Below are 20768 nucleotides of genomic sequence, written 5' to 3' on the forward strand. Positions count from 1 at the left end.
CCTGGCTGGCATGGGAATGTCGGGTGGTCTTGGAGGGGCATGGGCGTGCTCAGTCATTTGGGGCATCCCGTGAGCTTGCTTGTCCCGCTGCCATTTCTCCCCTGGACCCAGCGAAGGGCCCTTAGGCTTATGCTAGCCTAAGGGCCCCCGTTCCTTGCAAAGCCCAGGGCGATTTACCCGCAGAGCTTCTTGTTCACTTTCAACGCTCCCAGTCACCCCGAGATCCAGCCACGGAAGCTGTTAAGTTTCCCGAGAGCTGGATTTTTCTGCCTAGTTGGTGGCTGTTGAATAAGGAGCAGAACTGGGACAAAAAGTTGGCAGCTGTAGCCTTGGCTATCACAAATCATGGTGGTCTCCCCCAAGGATTTTTTAAAGGACAGGTTCCATTAAAAAGAAAGCAAAGCAGCGTACCTCATTTAGTAATTAGTGGCAGGGGAGAGAGTCCTGGGAGTTTTGATTCACTTCCAACGTGGGAGAGAAGCCCAGTGTTGCTCACTGGCATACATGGGCAGGAGAGTAAAATACTGTGGAGCTCTGGATACTGGAAAACAGATGATGAAGGAAGGACGCTTAGGGGAGAAGAAAGTATCCGGCAAGACACAAAGCCTCCCGTCCCCATGCCAGGCGAGGTCGGGTGCCCTGCGGCTGACCTGATGCTGGGACGGGCAGGGAAGGGGGGCTGTCTCTGCCCCTTGTATTGGGTTGGGGGGCAGAGGCTGGGAAAGGGGGCTTCACTTCTTTCCTTCCTTTGTAGCCCAACTCGGCCGCAACTACTTGTTGACGTAGTTCATCGCTTCGCTTCCACATTGAGGGAGCCCCCCCCAGGTCATCTAGTTCCGGGTCAGGGATTTGTGCAAGCTGTCCCAAAAGGGAGGGAGAGGGGCTGCCCCCTTCCCTCTCGTTGGAATAGTTTCGATGCCTCCCGCGGGAGCCTTCCCGATCCCAGCGTGTGGCAAGATCCACGCAGCCCCGTATGAGCTGCCCCCTCCCCGGCCCGCCATCCCCGTCTTCTTTCTGCCGCAGCTGGAGTGGGGCGTATCTTCCTTTGGGGCTGGCTGCTTGAGGGGAGGGGGGGAGCATGGCTGGAGGCTGGGAGTCTGCTTTGGCTTAAACTGCAGGGTGACCACATAGCAAGGTTGAAGTGACTCAGCACATGCCCAGGGACACTGTTGTTTGCACTTCTGTTAAGACGTAAGGGGCGTCCTGGAAGTGACCCAGCCAAGTCTTTTGTTCGCTTAAGAAAGCCAGCCAGCCAGCCAGCCAGCCGTGTGTTTTTTATGCCCTTTAGACTGAATCTTGTCTTTTGATTTGCCTTCTATCGACTTCTCTCCCAGATGGAAATTACCAACACGGGGAAATCAAATACCCTTTCATCATATAAGTGCACCAGCAAATGCTTGAGTACACCACAAGTGGTTTAGAAAACTGCCCACGCTAGAGTTTCCCTTCTCCCTGCAGGGCCTTCCAACTTTGTGCTCTGTGTGTTTGTCGCCTATGGTTCCATAATTCCCAGCAGAGCGCTGCTGGTGGCAACTGCCTTTCCCAGAGGAAGGACTGCTGGCTCCCCCCGGCCCCTTGCCACTCATGGAAACAAGACATCCAGATCATTCCAGATTTTATTAAATCCCCTGATGATACAAGCTGTAGAGTTGCAACTCTGAATAACAGACGTGTCAGAAAGGCATAGGATGGGATTTGTAGTGAACTGTGACAGTGCTAAGCGTGTTGGATTTCATTCCCCAAACCGTCAGCGAGAGCTGTGAAACAAGGGAAGGGACGGAAGCACCACCTCTCCCACAATCCACAGCCTTCTTCCCACTGCTTTTGACTGCCTAGGGCTCCTAAGGTTTTTTGGAGATTGCATGTGCGCAGACTTGGATTTTCAAATTTGAATCCCGCCATATGATAATAGTACGAAATGTTAGCTTGTGAAGGCTATCCACGTAACTCCTTGTTTGTGATCCCGAAGTGGAACACATTCCCCGATGGTGACGGTGGTGGAGGATGAACAGAACAGGAACTGTAGGCAATCACAGAGAAGCTGGCCAACCCATCAAGGGCAGGATTTCTCCTCGGCACCCACAATTCCTTATCCATCGCCTTCCGCAATGATATCTGCTGGTTTGATTGAAATTTCATTTTGGGGTACTTGCTCTTTGAGTATTTCCCTGCCCTCCAAGCTAGCCTAGATATCAATGGGAGGGAGTTAGATGTAGACTCAGGTTAAACTCTGCGTGGCCCAGAAGAAGCCACTGCCAACAGAAGCAAAGCCTCCCGGGGGCCTCAGAGGAAGCGGAGCTGCGTTTGCCAGCAGAACCGGTCTCTAGAGCTAGCAAGCTAGCAGCCCTCAGCCCTCGGCCTCGGCCCCAGCGGTGCCACAGTTGAGAAAAGAAGGACTCCAGCAGGACGCAGTCACAGGAAAAAGGCCGGGAAGGGTACGTCACGGTCTCCGTGGGCTTCTTTAGACGGCAAGAGGGAGAAGGAGGGCGAGACAAGCGAGGCAGGAGTGAGCATGTCACGGTGACGCAGAAGCAAAGCCAGTTGTAACCTCCAAACTCAGCGTCTGTGGTCCATCTGCTTTCTGGGTCTCCAAAAGACCGGTGCAGGAGAGGGTTTTCCTCTGCTCTTCGCTGGCGTTCTTCACGCTGCTTCACGTGGTCAGAAATTGAGGGGGATGCACTGATGCCCATGCTTTTGACCTCACCAGTATTGCTAAATCATACTGCTGGATAAAAGGCTGCTTGCTGTACAAAAAGAGAAGAGATAGAAATAAAACAGAATAGAACGTTCAGAATAACAGGGCAACATTTTGCTCCGGTTTTTGTTCAAGATCTGGAGAATAATGCAGAGAGCTGCAGCACAGAATGTGCAAGGAGGCCTGGAGCAAGGGATTGAAAGAGCAGCTATAACGAAACCAGCAATTTTAGCTGGGTATTAAGTGGAGTGTCGTTTATTTAATCCAATAGATAGAGTGTACTGCTGCCAGGTCAGATCTGAAAGGAGAAAGACAGCTCTTGGAAGAGCTTGTGAAGCTCCCAAATTGAGCTCTCTGTGGCTTTGCCTCTTAACGTCCTTTATTTTCTGTTATTTAGACATCTTGAGGACTACATGGATGAAAGGGTCAGAGGAGAGAAAGACATGCCTCCTTCTTCCTACTTGGGTGACGCTTCCGTATTAAATACCTTCTGAGTAAAGAGCCCCACATACCTGTATCCATTTCTAGAGCGGATCTGAGACACCCTTGTGACTGAGAGGAATGAGACCCACTTACCATGAGACTTCCATCTGATCGTGTTGCCGTAGAGAAGCACAGATGGTACAGGCATAACACTACACACTGCACCACAACACAAGATAGATGGGGATCACACCACAGTTACAGTAGCTGAACCCCCAGCTAGGTGTGAAGAGAGAGGCACAGATTCTGCAGTGAAGACACTTGTGCGGGAGAACACTTGAGAATTACCCCAGCGTTAGAAATAGGGGACTAAATCTCCCAGAGTTTCTCAGCTAGAAGTCCGATCTTGCCACGGCGTAATGCATAGCCACTGTTTTTCATGCCTTGTTGATTTTCCAAAACGAGGTGGCTGAAGTGGCAGGAAGGATTAAGGTGAACCAATGTGCCGGCCTGGCGTTGAGCTGTGTGGCCAAAGCAGCTGGTTCTGGTGGAAGATTCTGCCCCTGTCCCCTTTTTGAACCCTCCTCTTGCTGCTGGATATTTGGCACCAACAGCAACACACACACCCAAACACACCCAAACACACACACCCAAACACACACACACTCGCTTTGTGCTCCTGTCATGGACTGACCTGGTGTGGGAGAAGAGTCGTGACTCACCGTCAGCAGCACATCCTGGTTGTCGGCCAGTGCCTGCTTGGCTAGGTAACGCTCACGTTTGATCTTTACTTCCAGGGATTCAGGGACGTCTGGAACCAGCCAGTCAATAAGTCGCAAGCAGAAGAAGACCACGTGCTGGGAAAGAGGAGGAAGAAGAGGAGAGAGCCTTTACCCGTTCTGAGCGTCTGAGGTCTTCTGAGATACCGTCAGCCTTACGACCATCTGGCGAGGTAAGTCAACGTCATTCTTTCTGTTCTGGAAATGAGATTTTGACTGAAAGAAAAGGGTTGCCTTAAAGCCAAGCATCAGGGGCTCTTGTATTCATAAATCAGCTTCAGAGTACAGAAATCTTGGGAATTCTGTTCTTTCATGAAAAACAGATAATAAAAAATGACAGATGAAAAATGTCTTTTCGAACTTGGAAAACGCAGCTGAAGTTAAACAAATTTCATGTATGTCTCGATAAAAAGTAGACACTTCTAAGAGATTATTCAACTGAATAAATCCTGGTAAATCGTAATTTTCAGTTACAGAAGGTTCTTTGAAAAAAACTAACATGGGCAGAGAATTTTTGCCAAACCCTGATTTTACACTGAGAAAATTCAGATGTTACATTTGGCATAATAATGAAAATTCCCAGTCAACTAAGTAAACAAATGGCAATTAAACCTAGGTAAACCAGATAATTATATTCAATCCACGATTTTTTAAATGGGCAGAAAGTTTGTGCCAAAGGATACACTGATGCTGTCCTTGGAATATCAGATACTATAAGTGGAATAAACTATGAACGTTACTGGAGGATTAACTTTTTTGAATATATGCTTTTGTTTGACTTCATGGGTGCTTTGCTTGCTCCCGATAGAGGAGAGCTGCTTAGTCCCACATAGCGATGCTCTATTCCAGCTCTTCCATAAAAATGTGTGAATCTCACCTCAAAGGCGATGATGAAGCCCAGACGAACGGCCAGAAGTTTCCAATAAAAGAGGGTGTAGTTCCCATTTGCATCTCGGAAGGCTTTGTACCTGTTGATAAGCCATGGCAGATCAGCATAGTTGGGGAGGGTGAGACTTAACCATGGTTATTGGCTCAGAGAATCTCTGCTCACCTGCACATGGTATGGTTGTTGTGGACGTAACTGGGTGGGGAGTAAGCCAGGGTGAAGTTCACGTAGCCGTGGAGGTGGCTGTCGTATTCGTATTGGTACAGGAGGCGTGGCAGGAAGTCAGATGTGAAGGCAATGAGAAAGGCCTATGGGCAAATAGATCATAGTTGAAACAATCAGGAATGACTGGGACTGGGATGCGGGGTTTTCTGTTGTATCACTTTTGGCCCAAGAGAACGGGCAAACTAGTTAAATGATCCCCCACGGTTCCCCCAGTGAGGGGATCTTGAGAGCCGCCAATCTGTGACTATTGGGAACAGCTTGAGGATCTCTGCTGCTTCTTTGAGACTCACATTGACAATAACAGATATTTGTGCCAGGACCTCGAGGATGAAGAACCAGACGCTGATGTCCTGGGCACGCTCAGCCACCGGTCGGCGGTACTCGCAGACAAATTTCTGGGCATCCAGACGGATCTCTACCCAGTTGTTGAGCAGGGCGAAGAGAGGGGCCAGTGGAAAAGCAGCCACAAAAATGGTGATGAAACCAAACTGGAGCACTAAGAAAGAACATACCACTTTCAGTGTTAGCATTTACAGAACCCTAAATACTCCTCACAGTGACCGGAAGAGCAAAGCTTGTGTCTGTTAGACTGAAACGATGGTGGGAGTCTGTTTCTTTGGGTGGCTCTTCCTCATCTTGCTTCTGCGTTTCATTCTTGTGGAAGATCAAAGCTTTCTGGATGACCTAACTTTCAGAGAGACAAGATAGAGGAGAACTGGGGAAATTCAGTTATCCTAAACATCTGAAGTCTGTTGAAAGTGGAACATCCAATATAATTTTGACTCACTTTGCTGAAATGTTATCTTTTGGAGGTTGGAAAGATGGACAAGATCTGCTGCCCACAATTTAATTAGTGTACCTCCTGATCTTTGGAAAGCAACTCGTGAAAAGGATCTCAACGTCTTAGTGGACCAGGTGGCTGCCAGTCAGCAGGGATGGTATGAATCTAGACCCCAAGCTACCTTTGCTCATATATGTTCCAAAGTAGTTGAATGCTGTCCAAGAATGGTCTTCTTACCCATCTCCAGGTATTCCTCAAAGAGACCTTCACATTCAATCAGTTCATAATCTTCCTCCCACCGTTTGGACTCCTGGCAGATCTGGGCACCTCGTACCTTGGCCAGCTTCCTTTTCTGCTGCCAAGCTTTCAGCTTCCTGGAGGAGAAGAAACGTCTGGCTGTCCTTGGGGGAGAGGACTGCACTGCTATCTTGGAGAGAAATGCTAGAGAATGATGGGCATTCCTTTGACCAAATCACCCCCCCCCCCTCCGCTGTTAGCCACAGAAGGCAACTCACGGGACAAAAAACTCCTGGACGTTGCTGACAATCTGCTTCCCAACCATGATGATGAACAGCTGCTGGGCCAGTTCAATTAGACACCCACCAGGACCGCACTGCAGGGTGAGAGAGAGAGAGAGGGTGCGGGTGCACCTGCGGCGTTTGTAAGTCATCTCTGTACTTTTGGTACACCGAGAACAGCCGTTACTAGAGCCTCAAGGTGGCCTAGGAAAATCTAGGCACTGGTTTACAAAATGTCGTTTTGTGCTATTACAAAGAATTATTTCAGGTAAATTAATAGTAACCATAAAAAGAAAATTGCCGCTCGCAGTCCCATATTTATTCTAGGTGACCTTGCTTAAATGGGTAAGGCAAAACTTTCTTTGAAATACCTCAGTAACTGACTGAACCCATTTGCTCACAAGTGACAGTGCAGCAAAACAAAATGTGTGTGTGTGATGTGAAATAAAGGCTCTCCCCAATTCTTTGAGAAGTGGTTGGCCAGTGCCCAGAAAAAGGAAAACAGAAATGCCTGCGTGCACACAGTTGAGGGATCCGCTCCTGTACTTACATCTTCGTTCCTCGTGCCCAGGAGCTTTCCGTACTGACCAGGGTAGCCCACAAACCTGCTGGGACAAAGGAAGGCGTTGAAAAGGATCGAATGCCACCTTCGGTTGGGCAGGTCCAGCTTTAAGGATTTTTTTTTTTTTTAATCTGCACTCAGTCGTTACCGACTCTGCAGTGACTGCTTGGACGAGTCCTTGCAGTTTTCAAGGCAATTGTTTCAGAAGTGGTTTGCCAGAGCCTCCTTCCTAGGGCAGAGCCCAGCTGGCGAGCGCAGGAGGCGGGGTTTCCGTTGCTTCGCGCCCTTTTTGGGCGCGCGCGGTTTTTCGCGCTTACCGGCAACTGCTCCCGACTCCTTTTTGCAAGGCGCCGCCAGCATTTTTCCTCCCACCAGAGTGAGAGTCCCCATTTATCTACTCACGTGAGTTTTCGAACTGTTGGGTTGACAGGAACTGGGGAGGAAACAGGAGCTCACCCTGCTAACGCGAAGGCTGGACTCGAACCGCTGAAGCGTCGACCATTTCTGGCCGGCAACTTTCAGCGTCATTAAGCCCCTGCGCCACCGCGTCCCCTGCTTTAAGGATAGGAAACCCCAATTCTTGCCCATAACTGTGTGTTTGGGTCATTAACCTAATTCTGGACAGCCACAGATCTTAAAAGATTTTCAACAGTGAAAGATTCAGATTAGGCTAGTAAGGTTGGAGGAAGACTTCAGGAGGCAGATCCTAAGAACGTAGGCTGAAAAGCCCGGGCACATGTTGCACCTGAGTAAGCCCCTGGTCAACTCAGAGGCTCCTCGACTCTGGCCTGACATCTCAATAGACTTGTAACCAAGAGCGTTTGTGAGAAGGGCCAGATGGTGCAAGGACACCCTCCTAGGAGTCTCCTTCCGCCCCACCTCTGAACGGAAACCTTGTCACTGCGTCCCATACCTGCCTTTGAAGAAAGCCACGTAGAAGGGAGATGAATAGAAGTTCACAAACTGGAAAATGAACACTTTGAAGGTGAAGGCATCCTCGTGCTGCGTTTGAGTCCGGTGCATTTCTAGGAGGGGAAGCAGAGAGTTAAATGAGGACAGTCAGGTCAGTAGAGGATGCAAATGGTCGGGGCAAGAGTTCTGATATGCTACTTTTCCAGCAAAAAGGAAGCACGGTAGCCAGCAGCCAGTGTTTTTTTCACAATTGTCCCAGATGATGTCAGAGAGGGTTTTGAGTTTCCTAAAAGTGAAGCCTCCTGGGCTAATTGACCACCTGTGGCCGATTCATCAAAGAGCAGGAACGACTAAAGTCTTCTACTCACCCCATCGCGTAAGCTTCTCAGCCAGGGAGGTATATACTTGGCTCATGAGCAGGATCAGCACCAGGTTCACCATGGAACTGCTGATGTTTGCAATGTTACCTGCCTGTAGGGAACAGGAAGAAGCGGCTGAACTGTACCAGCCCCTCCCCTCAACAGCTCTCCTCTTCCTCAAGTCCTTTGAGCTTCCCTAAAGTTTAATTTCCACCACAGCTTGAAATTCTCGAGAGCGCATAGGTATAAAGATGCATAAATGGAACGGCTGAAGGTTAAAGCACAAAGAGCCCAAGTGCTTTCAAGATCGTGTTTACACAGAAAGTAATTTCAGATTACCATGGCCACCAACCAGGTTGGAAGGCAGGTGAAGGCCTGTCTTCGTAGCACTGCTGTTGCTACCTCCTGGCCTTTACTGAGTAGTAGAAAACCAAGTTCTGCCTTCACTTACTCTTTCTGCACAAGTACAAAGGCTAGAGGAACTGCCCTTGTTTCTGTTTTCTGTGAAATCCTAAATTCAGGGGAAGGATGTGGAATATCTCTGGGGAGGACCAAAGGAAGCTTTCGTAGGTCTCTTACCGAGGGCAGAATCCAGGCACAACCAACGGCGCATCTCTCACCTGGGTCATCAAAACTCTGTTCCCGGTGTGGTACATCGCGGTGCTTACAATCCCACGGTACATGATCACTGACACCAGAAAGATCATCACAACACAGAGCTATTGGAGGAAGAGGAGGAACCAGGACACGAAGGGAGCGTCAGCCTGGGCCGGGAGTCTCCGTCTCCTCTCCCCGCCCTCGCTCGGTCCCTCACCATGATGACGATAGCCATGGATCCGGTCAGGATTCGTGACAGCCGGTCCTGCTCAGGGAAATGGGGCTCCTTCACCCCTGTGACGGGGTTCTGTTCCAGGCAAGGGGCCATAGCAGCAAACTCTGGGCGAGGGCGTTCCTGGGAGCGCGGGAAAGAGAGCGGGAGAGGAAAGGGAAGGGAAGAAAAATCAGGGTTGGGATGCGCTCCTAAACAGGGAATCACCTCGTTGAGCTCAACAGGAGGGTTTTTTTGCTTTGCTTTGTTTTTCGTGCCTTCGAGTCAGCTTTGACTCCTGGCGAGCGCCTGGACAGGTCTCTGCGGTTTCCTCGGCAGGTTTTCGGACGTGGTTTGCCCTTGCCTTCTTCCCAGGGCTGCGAGAGAGTGACTGGCCCAAGGTGGGACTAAACTCACGGTCCCCCGGCTTCTAGCCTGGTGCCTTAATCCCTACGCTCTCAGTAGGAGTTACTTCCAGTTAAATTAGGACGATGACCTCCACCTGGTATTATTACGGGTTGATTTACGATGGGTATCCTTCCCTGTATTGTGCTGTTTTACTTGAGTTAGCAGTGGCTGAATTCGATGCCTTTCAGCAAGGCAACGTTTAGTTGAGCAGAATTACAGCTTCACTGGCTGAGTCAATCTCTTACACTCTTTTGTAAGCGCCTCTGGGAACGCCTGCTGGCCATCAGAAGACAGAACGTGAGACTTCATGGGAGCTTTCCTAACGCTAATGACTGGCTTGTGTGTGTTCGGCTTGCTGGCACCAATTGGTTTCCATTGGTGTCTGCAGAACCTGGACCGAGCAGGCTTCCTCGCGCAGCAGGGGGAAGGGGTTACGCCCCCCGCCAGCTTGCTTGACGCTTAGTGGCGGGTGGGGCAGTGGGAAATGGGTGGAAAGAGAGCCCTTGCCTCCTCCTCTTGGAAGTCCACGCAGTCCCAGTGGTGAGCCAGGGTGGCGTTTTTCCGCTTCCAGTACTCCAGGAAAGTGACCGCCCAGAAGGACATGAAGATGCTGAAGAAAACTGTCCCGGGATGGTCAAAAAGGTACCCAACCTGAGGACACAGAAAAACAACATACTTTGGAAAAATTCTCCCGGGCCGGAGGACTTGCAAGCGCAGAGCTGGTAACCTCCCATCTTTTCCATTCCCGAGGGAAGAGCAAATTTGTCCTTGGGGGATCTATCCTGCTTTTAACTACAACCCAGGATTCACCAAAAGGGATCTCATTCAAAAGTCATACAGTTAGAACGAATGAATTCTGAGCCCAGGAATTTGGATATTAGAACTGGTTTACCCTCTTGTTCCAGTGAACTCAGGTCCCCCAAAATAGAGCTGTTGTCCTTCGGAATACTAAATGAATGAATGAGGAGTGAACACATAAAAAAAAAAAATGCTGCTAATATAGTTGGACAGTTGTTCCCATTTTACACATGGAGGAACTGAGGTGTCCAGGAGCCGACTGCACCTGCACCGGAGACTGAAAATGACTTCCGTATGCCCGTCTTGGGAGCCGGTGGATCTAAGCTCTTCTCCCTACCTCTCCGTAAGGAGGTGGCTAATTTGTGAGAGGACATGGCAACCCCTGTTCCCCCTCCAGCACTCTCCAATTAAGCACCACCCAGGAAGCTGTGGGAAGCCGCCTCGCCTTTGCCATGGGGCAGATCTCAGAGATGTTCCAGTTGCCGCAAGTATCACAAAGGGGGCACATGAGGAATTGCCCCCCACTGTTGCAGATCTCTTGCCTGGAAAGGGTGGAAAAAGACAAGGGTTACCGGGTTTGGAGGAAACAGCCCTTGCGCGTGGGGATTCTGCTTCCCAGTGCCCTGCTTAATAGGAGTGCTAGATTCTTACAACCCCCACTGAGGGGGCCTGTCTAGTTCCGGATTCTGCTCTCAGTGAGATCCCTCCAGGAGGACCACCGGCAGCACATATTTATGCCCTGGTATTCAGAGATAGTCTGCCCTTAAACCTGGAGGCTACATTTGGCAATCTTGGCTTGCATGACAGTAGATAGAGGTACGTCACTTAAATAATGTAGGAAGAACTTTTTCATTGGGCCAGGATCCTTTCAGCACACCATCCTGCTCCCACCCAGTGGCCAGCAGATACAGTGGGGCATGAAAGGGCTTTGGCCGTGCGCGAGGGCAGGCTTGAGGCATGGACCCTATTTCCCTGCTAGGAAGAGCTTCGTCAACCCCTGTTGTCAGTGTTGTATGGACAGAAAGGTGCTGTATAAATTCACTAAATAAGTTCTCACGCTTGAAAAGGATGTAGGCGTGTGGCAGGAGAAAGCTGTTACTCCTGGATTTCCACAGGCTGCTATGTCCTGTCCTCCCCCCCACCCCAGTGCCCAACGTTCTTCCGCACTCACGCCGGCATGTTCGTATCTAGGGTGAAGAGGCCTGCCAGGAATACAAAACTCCCAACAGCTGCAGCTGGGATCAGCCAGGCTGTGTAGAAGCCTGCAAAGAAGAGAGTCAGGGTCAGAAGGGACCACCCTAACCTCTTCCCCATCTAGAGGGTTTGCCAGTCCATCCCACGAACGTGATTTCCAAAGCAGAGCAGTTTCGGAATCTTCATGGATGGCCCTAGCTCAGAGAATGCTAAATAATTTCAGAGATTGAAATCACTTAACACATGTAAGGCTTCGTTCAGGCCAGGGCTCACACACTTGAGCCCGTGAGCTTATGCAAAGGTCACGGCTTGCCACTTCCAAAATAATTGGATTTGCCTATATTTTTAATTTGCTTTTGCATTAACCCATTTCAGGTTTCTCACAGTAGAAGCATGATCTATCTATGAGCTGAGATTGCACAATACTTTGAGCCACTAAGCAAGGGCAAAACTAATTATTTAAGGTTAAAACTTATAATGTGTTAATCAAATGTGAGTTGTGCAAATGCGTCTGCTTCGTCTTTCACTGACCTTGCTAAGGGTCTTGTGTAACGTAGCCAACGTATTCTGTGGTTTTAAATGGAAGCTTTCTAGGCGTTTGCTCAAAACCTGAGCAGTTTTAAGCTCTGGAAGGGGAGGGGGATATGCAGGGAGAGGGAAGCAAGGCCCCACTGTAGATGCGTCTCACCCAGCCAGGCGAAGTAGATGGCCACCTTCTCTCCAAAGTACTCCCGGATGTGGTCGAGGGGCTGATACTTGTACCAACGGTTCCACTGGGCCCAAAAACGATACAGGATCTGCCGGGGGTTCAGCTCTTCGCTCAGCACCTCGTACTCGGGTAGCTCATAGGGGCCCTAGAGAAAGAGGTTGTGGGGTTGGGTAGTCAAGTTCATCCTCTGAAAGGGAAGGAGTCAGGGCAGGGCAGGGCAGGGGAGAACAATCCCCCCCCAGAAATCAGAACTCTGTTAAGAGGGAGGATACAGAGCAATTCATTTCTGAAAAAGAGAACACAGAATTTAGGGGCTATTACAGGTAAAGGGGTTTTAAACAGGACTGCTTTGCGATGCTCATTTTGCTTTGTGGACGGTAAGAATGCGAGAGAGCCCTTCGCCGCCAAGAAGTCATGACCAAGGGCCACAGTGGGATTCAAAAGGCAGGGTTTCTAGGCAGGCGTGGGGCCAGCCCGTCTGCGTGCAACCTCCCTGCGTCGCCGCTCCCTGTGGGGAACCCTCCTTGACACGCTTACCTCGTGCAGTGGGAAAGCTGCAGAATATACTCCTTCGTTCAACAGCCGGTCGATGCCTATTTCCGCGTGCTTCCGTTTTCCGTAAATAGTCCGTGCCAAGATTTCATACACCTGCAGGTGGTATTTATTTAGGTCATGCACCAGGATACAGAGAACCAGAACAAGAACTGCTGACAGAAAAAAAGAAAAGCGGGATGGCTGTGGCAGGTTTCGGTCATCCCCAAGAAAGTGAGCCAACTCAAAACAGCGGAGGAACAGAGGGCTGCGAGGACAGTGTCCTCCCGTATCTGCCCTGCACCCTGGAACTGGGCTGGGCGTTTTCCCCTAAGAGAGCTTACGATGCGATGCCTTTGCGTGTGGGTGAAGTACGAGTCGTGCAAATCGCTGCCCAGGAACCTGGAAAAGAGAGCAACAGATTCAAACCGGAAAACCGGCCTAAAGCGCTCCTCAAAGCTGAAAGGGACCCGGGAGAGACGGGTCGGCTTTGCGGTGCGCAGGTGTCATCTCCGCCTAACCCTGCGGAATCTGTCCGGCGATCCTCACCTCCTCCCATAACGATAAAACGTACAAGAAGATAGCATCTGTGAAAGTGCGTGGGCACAGGGACGCTCTCTGCGTTCGCTGCTGTGGCGGCTAACGTGCAGCTGGAGCCCTTGCTCCCAGCCTGGGTGACAGGGCGGGCGGGCAGGATCCTCCGTCGGAGGAACATGGGCGCCCTTGCCCCAGCCACCGTTCCCTGCCATCACTCACTTGTCGAGCTTGGACTTGCGGAAGGCACAAGTGTAGTAGTCCACGGGCTTGTTGGGTACCCTCTGATCCATTACGTTGGGGATGCGCAGCTTCCGGAGCAGATCATCTGAACTGTTTCTGTCTGGGTTGGGGTGAGCCTGGGAAGGAGAGCGCTGCTCAGGGGACCCCTGTGGCGGGAGAGAGGGGCAGGCAACGGCTGCACTGCGCCCCAACACGCGCAGGGAAGGAAGCCCGGGGCTTACTTGGAGAGGCGCACGCATGCACAGCTCCTCGGCATAGTACACCAGCACCTCCCATGGGGCGCTCAGCTTCAGGTAGTGGATGCTCTTGTGCTCGCTCAGAGTCTCCTCCTGGAAAAGCAACCACCGGGTCAGGAGGAGGAGGAGGGAGGCAGGGACACCCCCAAGCAAGGGCCACCCAGCAACTTTCTGAATGGGGTGAGGGTGGACCTCAGCAGTCTGCAGAATATGAATGGGTCAGTCCCACTTTAGTGCCAAGATAAGTCAGGGTCGGGGTGTGTTTGTGCTCATGCAAACTGAGGCCCCGATGCCAGCATGGCAGCTCTCCCTATTGCTACTCGTGTGGTGGCCTTTCCAAGCCAGAACTTGCCATCCCCAATCTCACCTTCTCCATCAAGAGACCCGCGTTCCGCAGATTTCTGAGGAATTTCCGCTTCCACCTCTCGTGCCGCCCGTAGCTTTGCTCCCAGCCACCCCTTCTGCCTGCTGTCGCATCACCTTGGCGGTGCGGCCGTTTGCTTCGCCTCTTCTTTGCGGGGTGGGCTTTCTCCTCCCAAACCAGCATAAAGTCTGCAAGCCAACCAGACGGGCATTTTGAAACTTTGGTCCAAAGGCTTTAATGACGTACCACCTCATTAGAAAAGAAGGGTTGCAATTCCCTTGTTTTGACTGTTCTGAATTCTCCCGAGCGCGCTCTCTTGTGCTGGAAGCTACTTTCTGGCTTCGTTTACCTTGGCCATCTGGAAAAGAGCTCCCGGGGAGGACACCTGTTTCATCGAGGATTCTGCTGTTACCAAACCCTCTGGACCAGCTTGTAAAAAGTTTACATTAACTGATGGGATATCACGTACCCTGCAGTGAGCAAGGGTTCGGTTGAGGTGGCCTCTGAGATCCCTTCCAGATTTATAATTTTACGACAGCGGGAAAGCCGAGAAATGGGGTAGAAAAAGACACACTCACCAATCTTTGTTTTCCCGTCTCTGAAGTAATTTCCTCTGGGGCTGTTTGAAGAATCGTAACCGTCTCTGCCATAAATGCAGATTGTGTCGTCCCCTTCTACATCCTGCCAACAAGAGTTTTAAGTGAAAATAGACAGAAAAGGGCCCTGGGAAGCCTCTGGGGCCAGCTGATGCTGTGGTTCTGAAAAATTGACTGCTGGAAAAGACATTGGAGAGTACCACTGTTGTGTGTGTATTTAAAGGCTGTATTTTAAGAGATTTTAACACATCCTACTCGGACCACAAATCCGGTGTGTCCTGTCTCCCTTTTCTGCCTTAGAAACCCAGTACTGCATCAGAGAGGCACTCCTGTTTTGGGGTGATAGGTTGTGCCACACACAGCACTGAGCGCTTTGGCATCGCAGAACGTATCGCCGTGGCAAGGACGCGGCCATCGTGCTCTCTCTTTTCTCTACATCATCCAATTGATGGAGACCTACAGCTAGATAATTTCAGGGCCCTGCCCGAAATTATGGCAGCGCCAAAGGAAACATCTGGCTCTCTTCGTGGTGGAACTCTACAACTCTTCCCATCTAAATTCATTTCTTTTTTACTTGCACGGTGGCAAGTAACACGCTGTCAGGTTATAGAACTTCACGGGTGCCCCTGGGCCTTTGAATCTTTCTCCTGTTCTCTTGTGGGAAACTTCCAGTTGGTCGTGGTCCGAGGGCTTGCATGCTAGAGTTTCACGCTAAGCGCACACAGAATATTTTCACCTTGCTACTCCATCACAACCAGATCCCACAGTCATCCACGAGCAACACAAACCGTGCAAGACAGGAGGTTTTTAAGACAAAACACAGTTGAATCCCATAGTTTCTTGCTTCAGAAAGTATTCACTCTACCCGCGTACTTACCAGGCTACCGGCGGAGGCCCCATTTTGAATGGCACTGACATCGTTGAAGTGGCCCAGGGGGCCCTTTCCAGCGCTGAGAAGCAGATTGGCGTCTGGAGGACCCAAACCAGAGGCTTTCTTGCGGATCATGGTGTTCGGCAGCGGAAGGAAAATTCAAGGTCCTGCTTCCTCCAGATTAGCTCTTGGGCATGCTGGGAGGGGGCACGCAAGCAGTGGAGGGAAGGCTCTGGAGTCCGAGAGGCTTATTGCTGGTCCTGGAACCGTCCGCAGATGTATCCGTGCAGCATCCTCTGGGGGCGAAGCAGCCTTGTCGGAGAACAGCCGTACCGCCTGGTGAAAGGGAGCAGCTACGAGGCTCTGCAGCCCCCAGCCGCTCTGTCTCCCTTTCAGGGCAGGTCCCTGCGCGGTCGCCTGCGTAGCTATGGAAATCGGCTGGAGCTGCAGCGGTAGGAAAAGCAGCAGCAGCAGCAGCAGCAGCAGCAGCAGCAGCAGCAGCAGCAGCAGCAGCTTCACAGCGTGTCTTTCCCAGGCTAGCTCTAGGCAGGGCTGGAGGAGGAGGAGGGGGCGAGCAGCAGCAAGCCGGAAGTGGAGGCGCACGGCATCAGCCAGCCGGTTTCTGTAGGGAGGGGAGAGGGATGGCCCTTCCTTACTTGGCGGGCAGAGGGGCGTACGCAGGTTTCCTCATCCTTGGACACAAAGACGGTGGTTTAGTGTGGCGATGAAGGCGAGGGGAGGCTTGAAAACCAAGCTTCTGATTCTTACCATTTCAGCCAGATCGTGGCTCCCTGTAGACTTTTACAACTGGTGGAGGGGGGAGAGGGGGGGAGTTTAGGTTCAAGGAAGCACTGGATGCTCGAAAGCGCCCATCAGCGACCCTGTTCATTGTTCAGCTGTAACATCACAGGACGCTCAGAATCCAACTGTTCTGTGGACCACTGTCGAGACTTTGCCTGTGCAAAGTCCCCATGAGATGGATTGGAAGATGGACTGATACTGGGGGACCTATTGCAGCCTAAAACCAGCAGCATTGCTCTCACGTTGGCACCAAGCGTACCTCTCCAGGGCAACGGCCCATTAAATATTAACACTGGCTGGGTGAAAAATGTGCAGGAAGGAAGTCTGCTGTTAATTCATTGCTAAGGCGGGAGGCCAGGAAGCCGCCTGCATCCATTTCGGGTGCGTTAGACTCGCTTGAAGCTGCTTAGATCACAACAAAGAAAACCGAAAATGTCAGCGGGAACAGAGGCGGCTTTGGCGGCACTGCAGCGTTCGCACTTGGAGGGAAGAAACCCCTACCAGGTCTTGGGGCTCCGGGTGCCCCCTCGCTACTGCAAAGACACGCATCTGGCAGGGCCCGCCAGACTTTTGGCAGGAAATGCTGGCCTTCGCAAAGCAACCGAAATCGCTGCACCGAGAAGAGTACTCGTTGTGCTGCTGAGAGCAGCTGGCTTTGCTCAGACGCTACGCGTCCCATGTCCCATGGCGCCATCTCCGTGGCCCTAGAGCGGAGCTGCCATATCCTGCGGGCACTTACCGAATGTCAGATGCGGCCTCGTATCTGGACTGTGGAGCAACACTTTCACGTGCCGGCGCCTGCAAATTTATTCCACTTTTCCCCCCACCTAGAGTTGTTAGACTAGGTTATGCTATAAATCTAACTTAACGCCGCTAACACCGTGTTAGGCAACGGTTGGGGAGAACGCGCACGCTGAGCCGAGCAGAAGACAGTCCTTTGCGGCAGCGCAGCAGGGGCTGTGGACGGCGCTCGCTCCGGCGGGCGAGGCGACGTGCAGTGAGGCCGCTCTGAGCTGACCGCTGCTCACGCGCGGCGGGCCGGGAGTGGGGCACCCACCCTGGAGGAAGGCGGCCCCGGAGAGACGCACCTTTTAACATTGGCCCCGGGCCGGGAAGAAGCCGGTGACCGAGGAGCGCGGCAAGTGCAGCTGCTCGGATGCCGGCACGAACGGCAAAATTAAAACGAGCGCGTCGCAAGGGAGCACAGATATAACGGCTGTACACAGGGAAGGCCGTAGACGGTCCCATCTATTTCAAAATATTTATTTAGGGGGGGCACGAAGACAGCGAGACAAGGGAAAGAGCCCGTCCAGCAAGAAGCGCGAGTCGGCCGTCGTGGCGAGATCATGCAGGCGCAGACTCTTCTCCCGGCCCGTCCGTGGCTAGAGAGAATTCAGGGCAAGGCGGCCGTCGCCCCGCTCTTCCCGCAGCAACCGGGCCGGAGGCGGGAGGCCTGCGACACGCGTCCGAGCGCCCGCGTCTGTGACCCGCCGAGCCCCGGGCTCCCGCCGGCCGCCGCGGTCGAGGGCTGGAGGACGGCGTCACGGAGCCGCGCCCTCCGGGAGGGCAGGCGGCGGCCCCGGAGGGAGCAGCCCGGCCGCCGCCTGGTCCCGCCGCCAGAGGTGCTCGACGAGCCCGTTGAGGAGGGGCGCCACCTCGGCCAGCCCCGCGAGCCCGTCCGGGGCGCGCCCGCCGGCGCCCCTCGCCCGCAGGACCGGCAGGCCCCAGGCGCGGCCGAACGCCCGCAGGTCGGCCTCGGTCACGTCGGCGTGGGCCAGCTGGTCGGACCTGGCGCGGGGTCAAGGAAGCGCAGCCGGAGCGGAGCGGAGCGGAGCGGACCCCCCGCGCGCCCCCCCGCGGCCCCTTCGCCGGAAGGATACTTGGTGCCGACCACGATGCGCAGCGCGCCCCCGGCTCCGCCCGCCAGCCGGGCGATCTGGCCGGGCAGGTCGTCGAAGGAGGCGCGGTCCGCGAAGGAGAACACGAGCAGCAGCGCGTCCGCCCTCTCCCGGCAGGCCTGCGGGCGGGAGCGAAGGGGGAGCGGGCGGGCGGGGGCGGAGGCGCCGGCCGAGCCGAGCCGAGCCGAGCCGAGCCGGGCCGGGCCTCCCCGCCCCGCCCCGCCCCGCCCGACTCACGGGCAGCAGGTGGCCGAAGCGCCTCAGCGCCGCCTCGCCGCAGTCCCAGAAGCAGAGCCGGAAGAGGAGCGCGCGGCCGCTCTCGCGCAGCCGCGCCGGCCAGAACAGCGCCGTGGTCTGGATGCCGGCCGTCTCGTGGTGCGCCGCGGGCGGCTCCAGGCCCGCCAGCCGCGCCACCAGCGCCGTCTTGCCCACGCCGCTCCTGCCCGCGACGAAGACCTTGTAGCTGGCCACGTCCGCGGCCGCGCGCGGGGGCAGCGCCGGCCTCTCGATCAGCCCTGCCGCGGAGAAGGCGCCAGGTCGCTCGGCCGCCCCGCCCAGCCCCGCCCCGCCCCGCCCGCCCGGGCCCCGAGGCGGGAGCGCCCGCTGGCCCGCCCGCGGGCGGCTCACCGAAAGCCCGGCGCCGCTTCCGCCGCAGGAGCGCGGCGAGGTAGCCCCGGCCCTCCTCCGTGCGGTGCCACTCCGGGTCCACCACCGACCCCGGCGGCACCAGCATCTCCGAGCGGCGCCTCGCACTGCCGGAAGGCGCTAGGGCCGGGGGCTCGCCGCCGCCGCCGCCGCCCGCTCCCCTCCAGCGCGCATGCGCGAACGGGCGCCGCGGCCGCGTGCGACGTCAGGCGCACGGATCGCCCCGCCCCCGGCACCCCGGCGCTGAAACGCCGCCCGTCGTGGCCGGCGCGGAGGGGAAGGGGCCGGGCAGACCCGGCTGCGGCCAGGCTTGGGGGGCCGCGGAGCGGTTCCTTCTGTGCGCATCGGGGGTTCGGTGGCACGCGCAGCCCGCGGGCCTCGCTCTTCGAGGCGGAGGGCGCTTAGTTTCCGCCCCCCGCGCTTGCGGGAGCCCAGAGCCCTGGAGGGCTTCCGCCTTAGGGCGCCGGCTTCGTGTTTCGCTCGCTGTCCTGGGGGGGCAGCGGGGGGCGCGGAGGAAGCCGCCGAGGGCGCTTCTCCTGCAAGGGGAGGCTCCGCGCCGAGAAACCGAGCGAGCGAACTGGCCCGCGGCGGGAGGGCGCTGCTCTCTAGGTCGCCGCCGCTGGCAAAGCCCGCGGGCGGGGCGGGGCGGGGCAGGCTTGGGGCGAGGAGCGGCGCCTCCCCCGAGACCCGCGCTCCGGGTAGGACCACGACGGGGGTCCCGCAGCTGTCCGGCGCGTGCATCGGTCGGTCGCGGACTTCGCGCAGAGATCGCTGCACGACCGGAGGCGGGGCTGTGTGAAGCGGGGGGGGGTTGCTGCAAATGCCTCCTGCGCCGTGTGAGGCCCCCCTGCCCGCTGCCCCTGTCAAGCACGGGGGGCCGGGGGGCTCCGCGAGAAAGTCCCCGGTGGTCGTCTTGCTCCGTCCAGTAGGTACAGGGGGGCGGGCTCGGCTCGGCTGCTCCGGCCCCAGAGGCTGTCGCGGCTTCGCTGGGGAGAAGCGCGCCGCCTCCTGCCGAGCTGCTCCTGGCGGAGCCCCCAAACCCTCCTGGAACCGGGGATCTTGGCCGCCAGCCTGGGAGCTCGAAGGTGCAGCTTTCCGTCCTCCGGTGGAAAAGGGGGGGCCAAGCGCGACCCGGCCCTCCCGGGGAAAGGCGTTCGCGCTGAGCTCCGCAGCAGCGCGGAGCCGACCGTCGGCGGGGCTGCAAGATCCGAGGGTCGCACGGGGGCCCACCCTCTCCCCCTTCGCTGAGCTCGCTGCCCAAATGCTCTCAACCGTCAGGTGGTCTTATTCGTGGGTGGCCGGCCGGAGGCAAAGACGGGGGGGAAAGGCGCGGGTTTCGAGAGCGCGGTCACCCTGTATGCCAAGCAGAAAGAGAGCGATCCTTGATGTGATTACCCCAGCCCCCAAGAGGTCTTTCCTGGGGTTCTCCGCAGCCTTCCTACGATGAAGGTTCCCCCCTCCCTCCCCCGAGCCACAGCCTCTCAGGGACTACGCGCTGAAGGTCCCCAATCAGGGCCGCCGAGGTCTGGGGAACAGCCCTGCCTGACCCTCACCTGAAATGCAGCTGGTGCCGCCCTCCCGCTTGCTTCTTTCTCGGGGTGTGCCAGGTAGCTGATAGCAGCTGTGCTCCGCTCTCGTTCGCCCTTTTCCTAATCTGGGGTTGCCGAGACTGACGGGGTGATCTAGGCCTCCCCGCAGAAGCCTCGTGGCATATCCTGTCCCCAAGAGGCCGCTCCCACAGCTGCAGCACAGGAGTGGGAACAGCCGGTCGGTCTCTCAGCCCCCCTCGCTGCTCTGTCACAGGTTGGGGCTTCAGCCCACGCGCGGCCCTCCACCCCGTAAGTGGAGAGCGAGGCCTTGGCTCCCGGGCTGGTGCGACGGCTGCAAAGCTCCTGGCCCGGGGGGCTTTGGCTTCTCCTAGAGGTTGCTTTCCAGAGGTCAGCTCCAGCCTGAGAACTAGGAGGAAGGCCGCAAGGGGGGAGGGTGCCTATC

The 20768-nt window shown here is 55.0% G+C and overlaps 2 protein-coding genes across 5 annotated transcripts; both read right to left on the reverse strand.

Moving 5' to 3' along the window:
• Nucleotides 1-1603: 1603 nt before the first annotated feature.
• Nucleotides 1604-17328, reverse strand: LOC103067646 (anoctamin-7). 4 transcript variants are annotated; one of them, XM_088136979.1, is made up of 23 exons: nt 15439-17328; nt 14544-14646; nt 13969-14153; nt 13587-13694; nt 13345-13481; nt 12933-12990; nt 12595-12705; nt 12037-12202; nt 11326-11416; nt 10600-10696; nt 9864-10007; nt 8955-9092; nt 8761-8859; nt 8150-8252; nt 7787-7894; nt 6858-6912; nt 6305-6439; nt 6027-6163; nt 5299-5504; nt 4949-5091; nt 4775-4865; nt 3841-3975; nt 1604-2744 (listed from the first exon to the last, which is right to left on the reverse strand). In XM_088136979.1, exons 1-23 carry the CDS (start codon nt 15565-15567, stop codon nt 2718-2720), a joined length of 2706 nt encoding a protein of 901 aa, XP_087993105.1. In that variant the 5' UTR covers nt 15568-17328; the 3' UTR covers nt 1604-2717. The 4 variants fall into 4 exon arrangements, with proteins under 4 accessions (XP_087993105.1, XP_087993104.1, XP_025029891.1 ...); XM_088136978.1 differs by having other exon boundaries at nt 3813-3975; XM_025174123.2 differs by having other exon boundaries at nt 6305-6402; nt 7783-7894.
• Nucleotides 17329-17480: 152 nt separating this feature from the next.
• Nucleotides 17481-18951, reverse strand: CPLANE2 (ciliogenesis and planar polarity effector complex subunit 2). Its single transcript, XM_088136992.1, has 4 exons — nt 18759-18951; nt 18369-18646; nt 18114-18250; nt 17481-18021 (listed from the first exon to the last, which is right to left on the reverse strand). Exons 1-4 carry the CDS (start codon nt 18862-18864, stop codon nt 17775-17777), a joined length of 768 nt encoding a protein of 255 aa, XP_087993118.1. The 5' UTR covers nt 18865-18951; the 3' UTR covers nt 17481-17774.
• Between the last annotated feature and the right edge of the window lie 1817 nt (nt 18952-20768).

Source organism: Python bivittatus, unplaced genomic scaffold (assembly GCF_059951505.1).
Source record: "Python bivittatus isolate LINGU-HERP-01145 unplaced genomic scaffold, Pbiv_v1 ctg000090_np1212, whole genome shotgun sequence".
NCBI lineage: Eukaryota > Metazoa > Chordata > Lepidosauria > Squamata > Pythonidae > Python > Python bivittatus.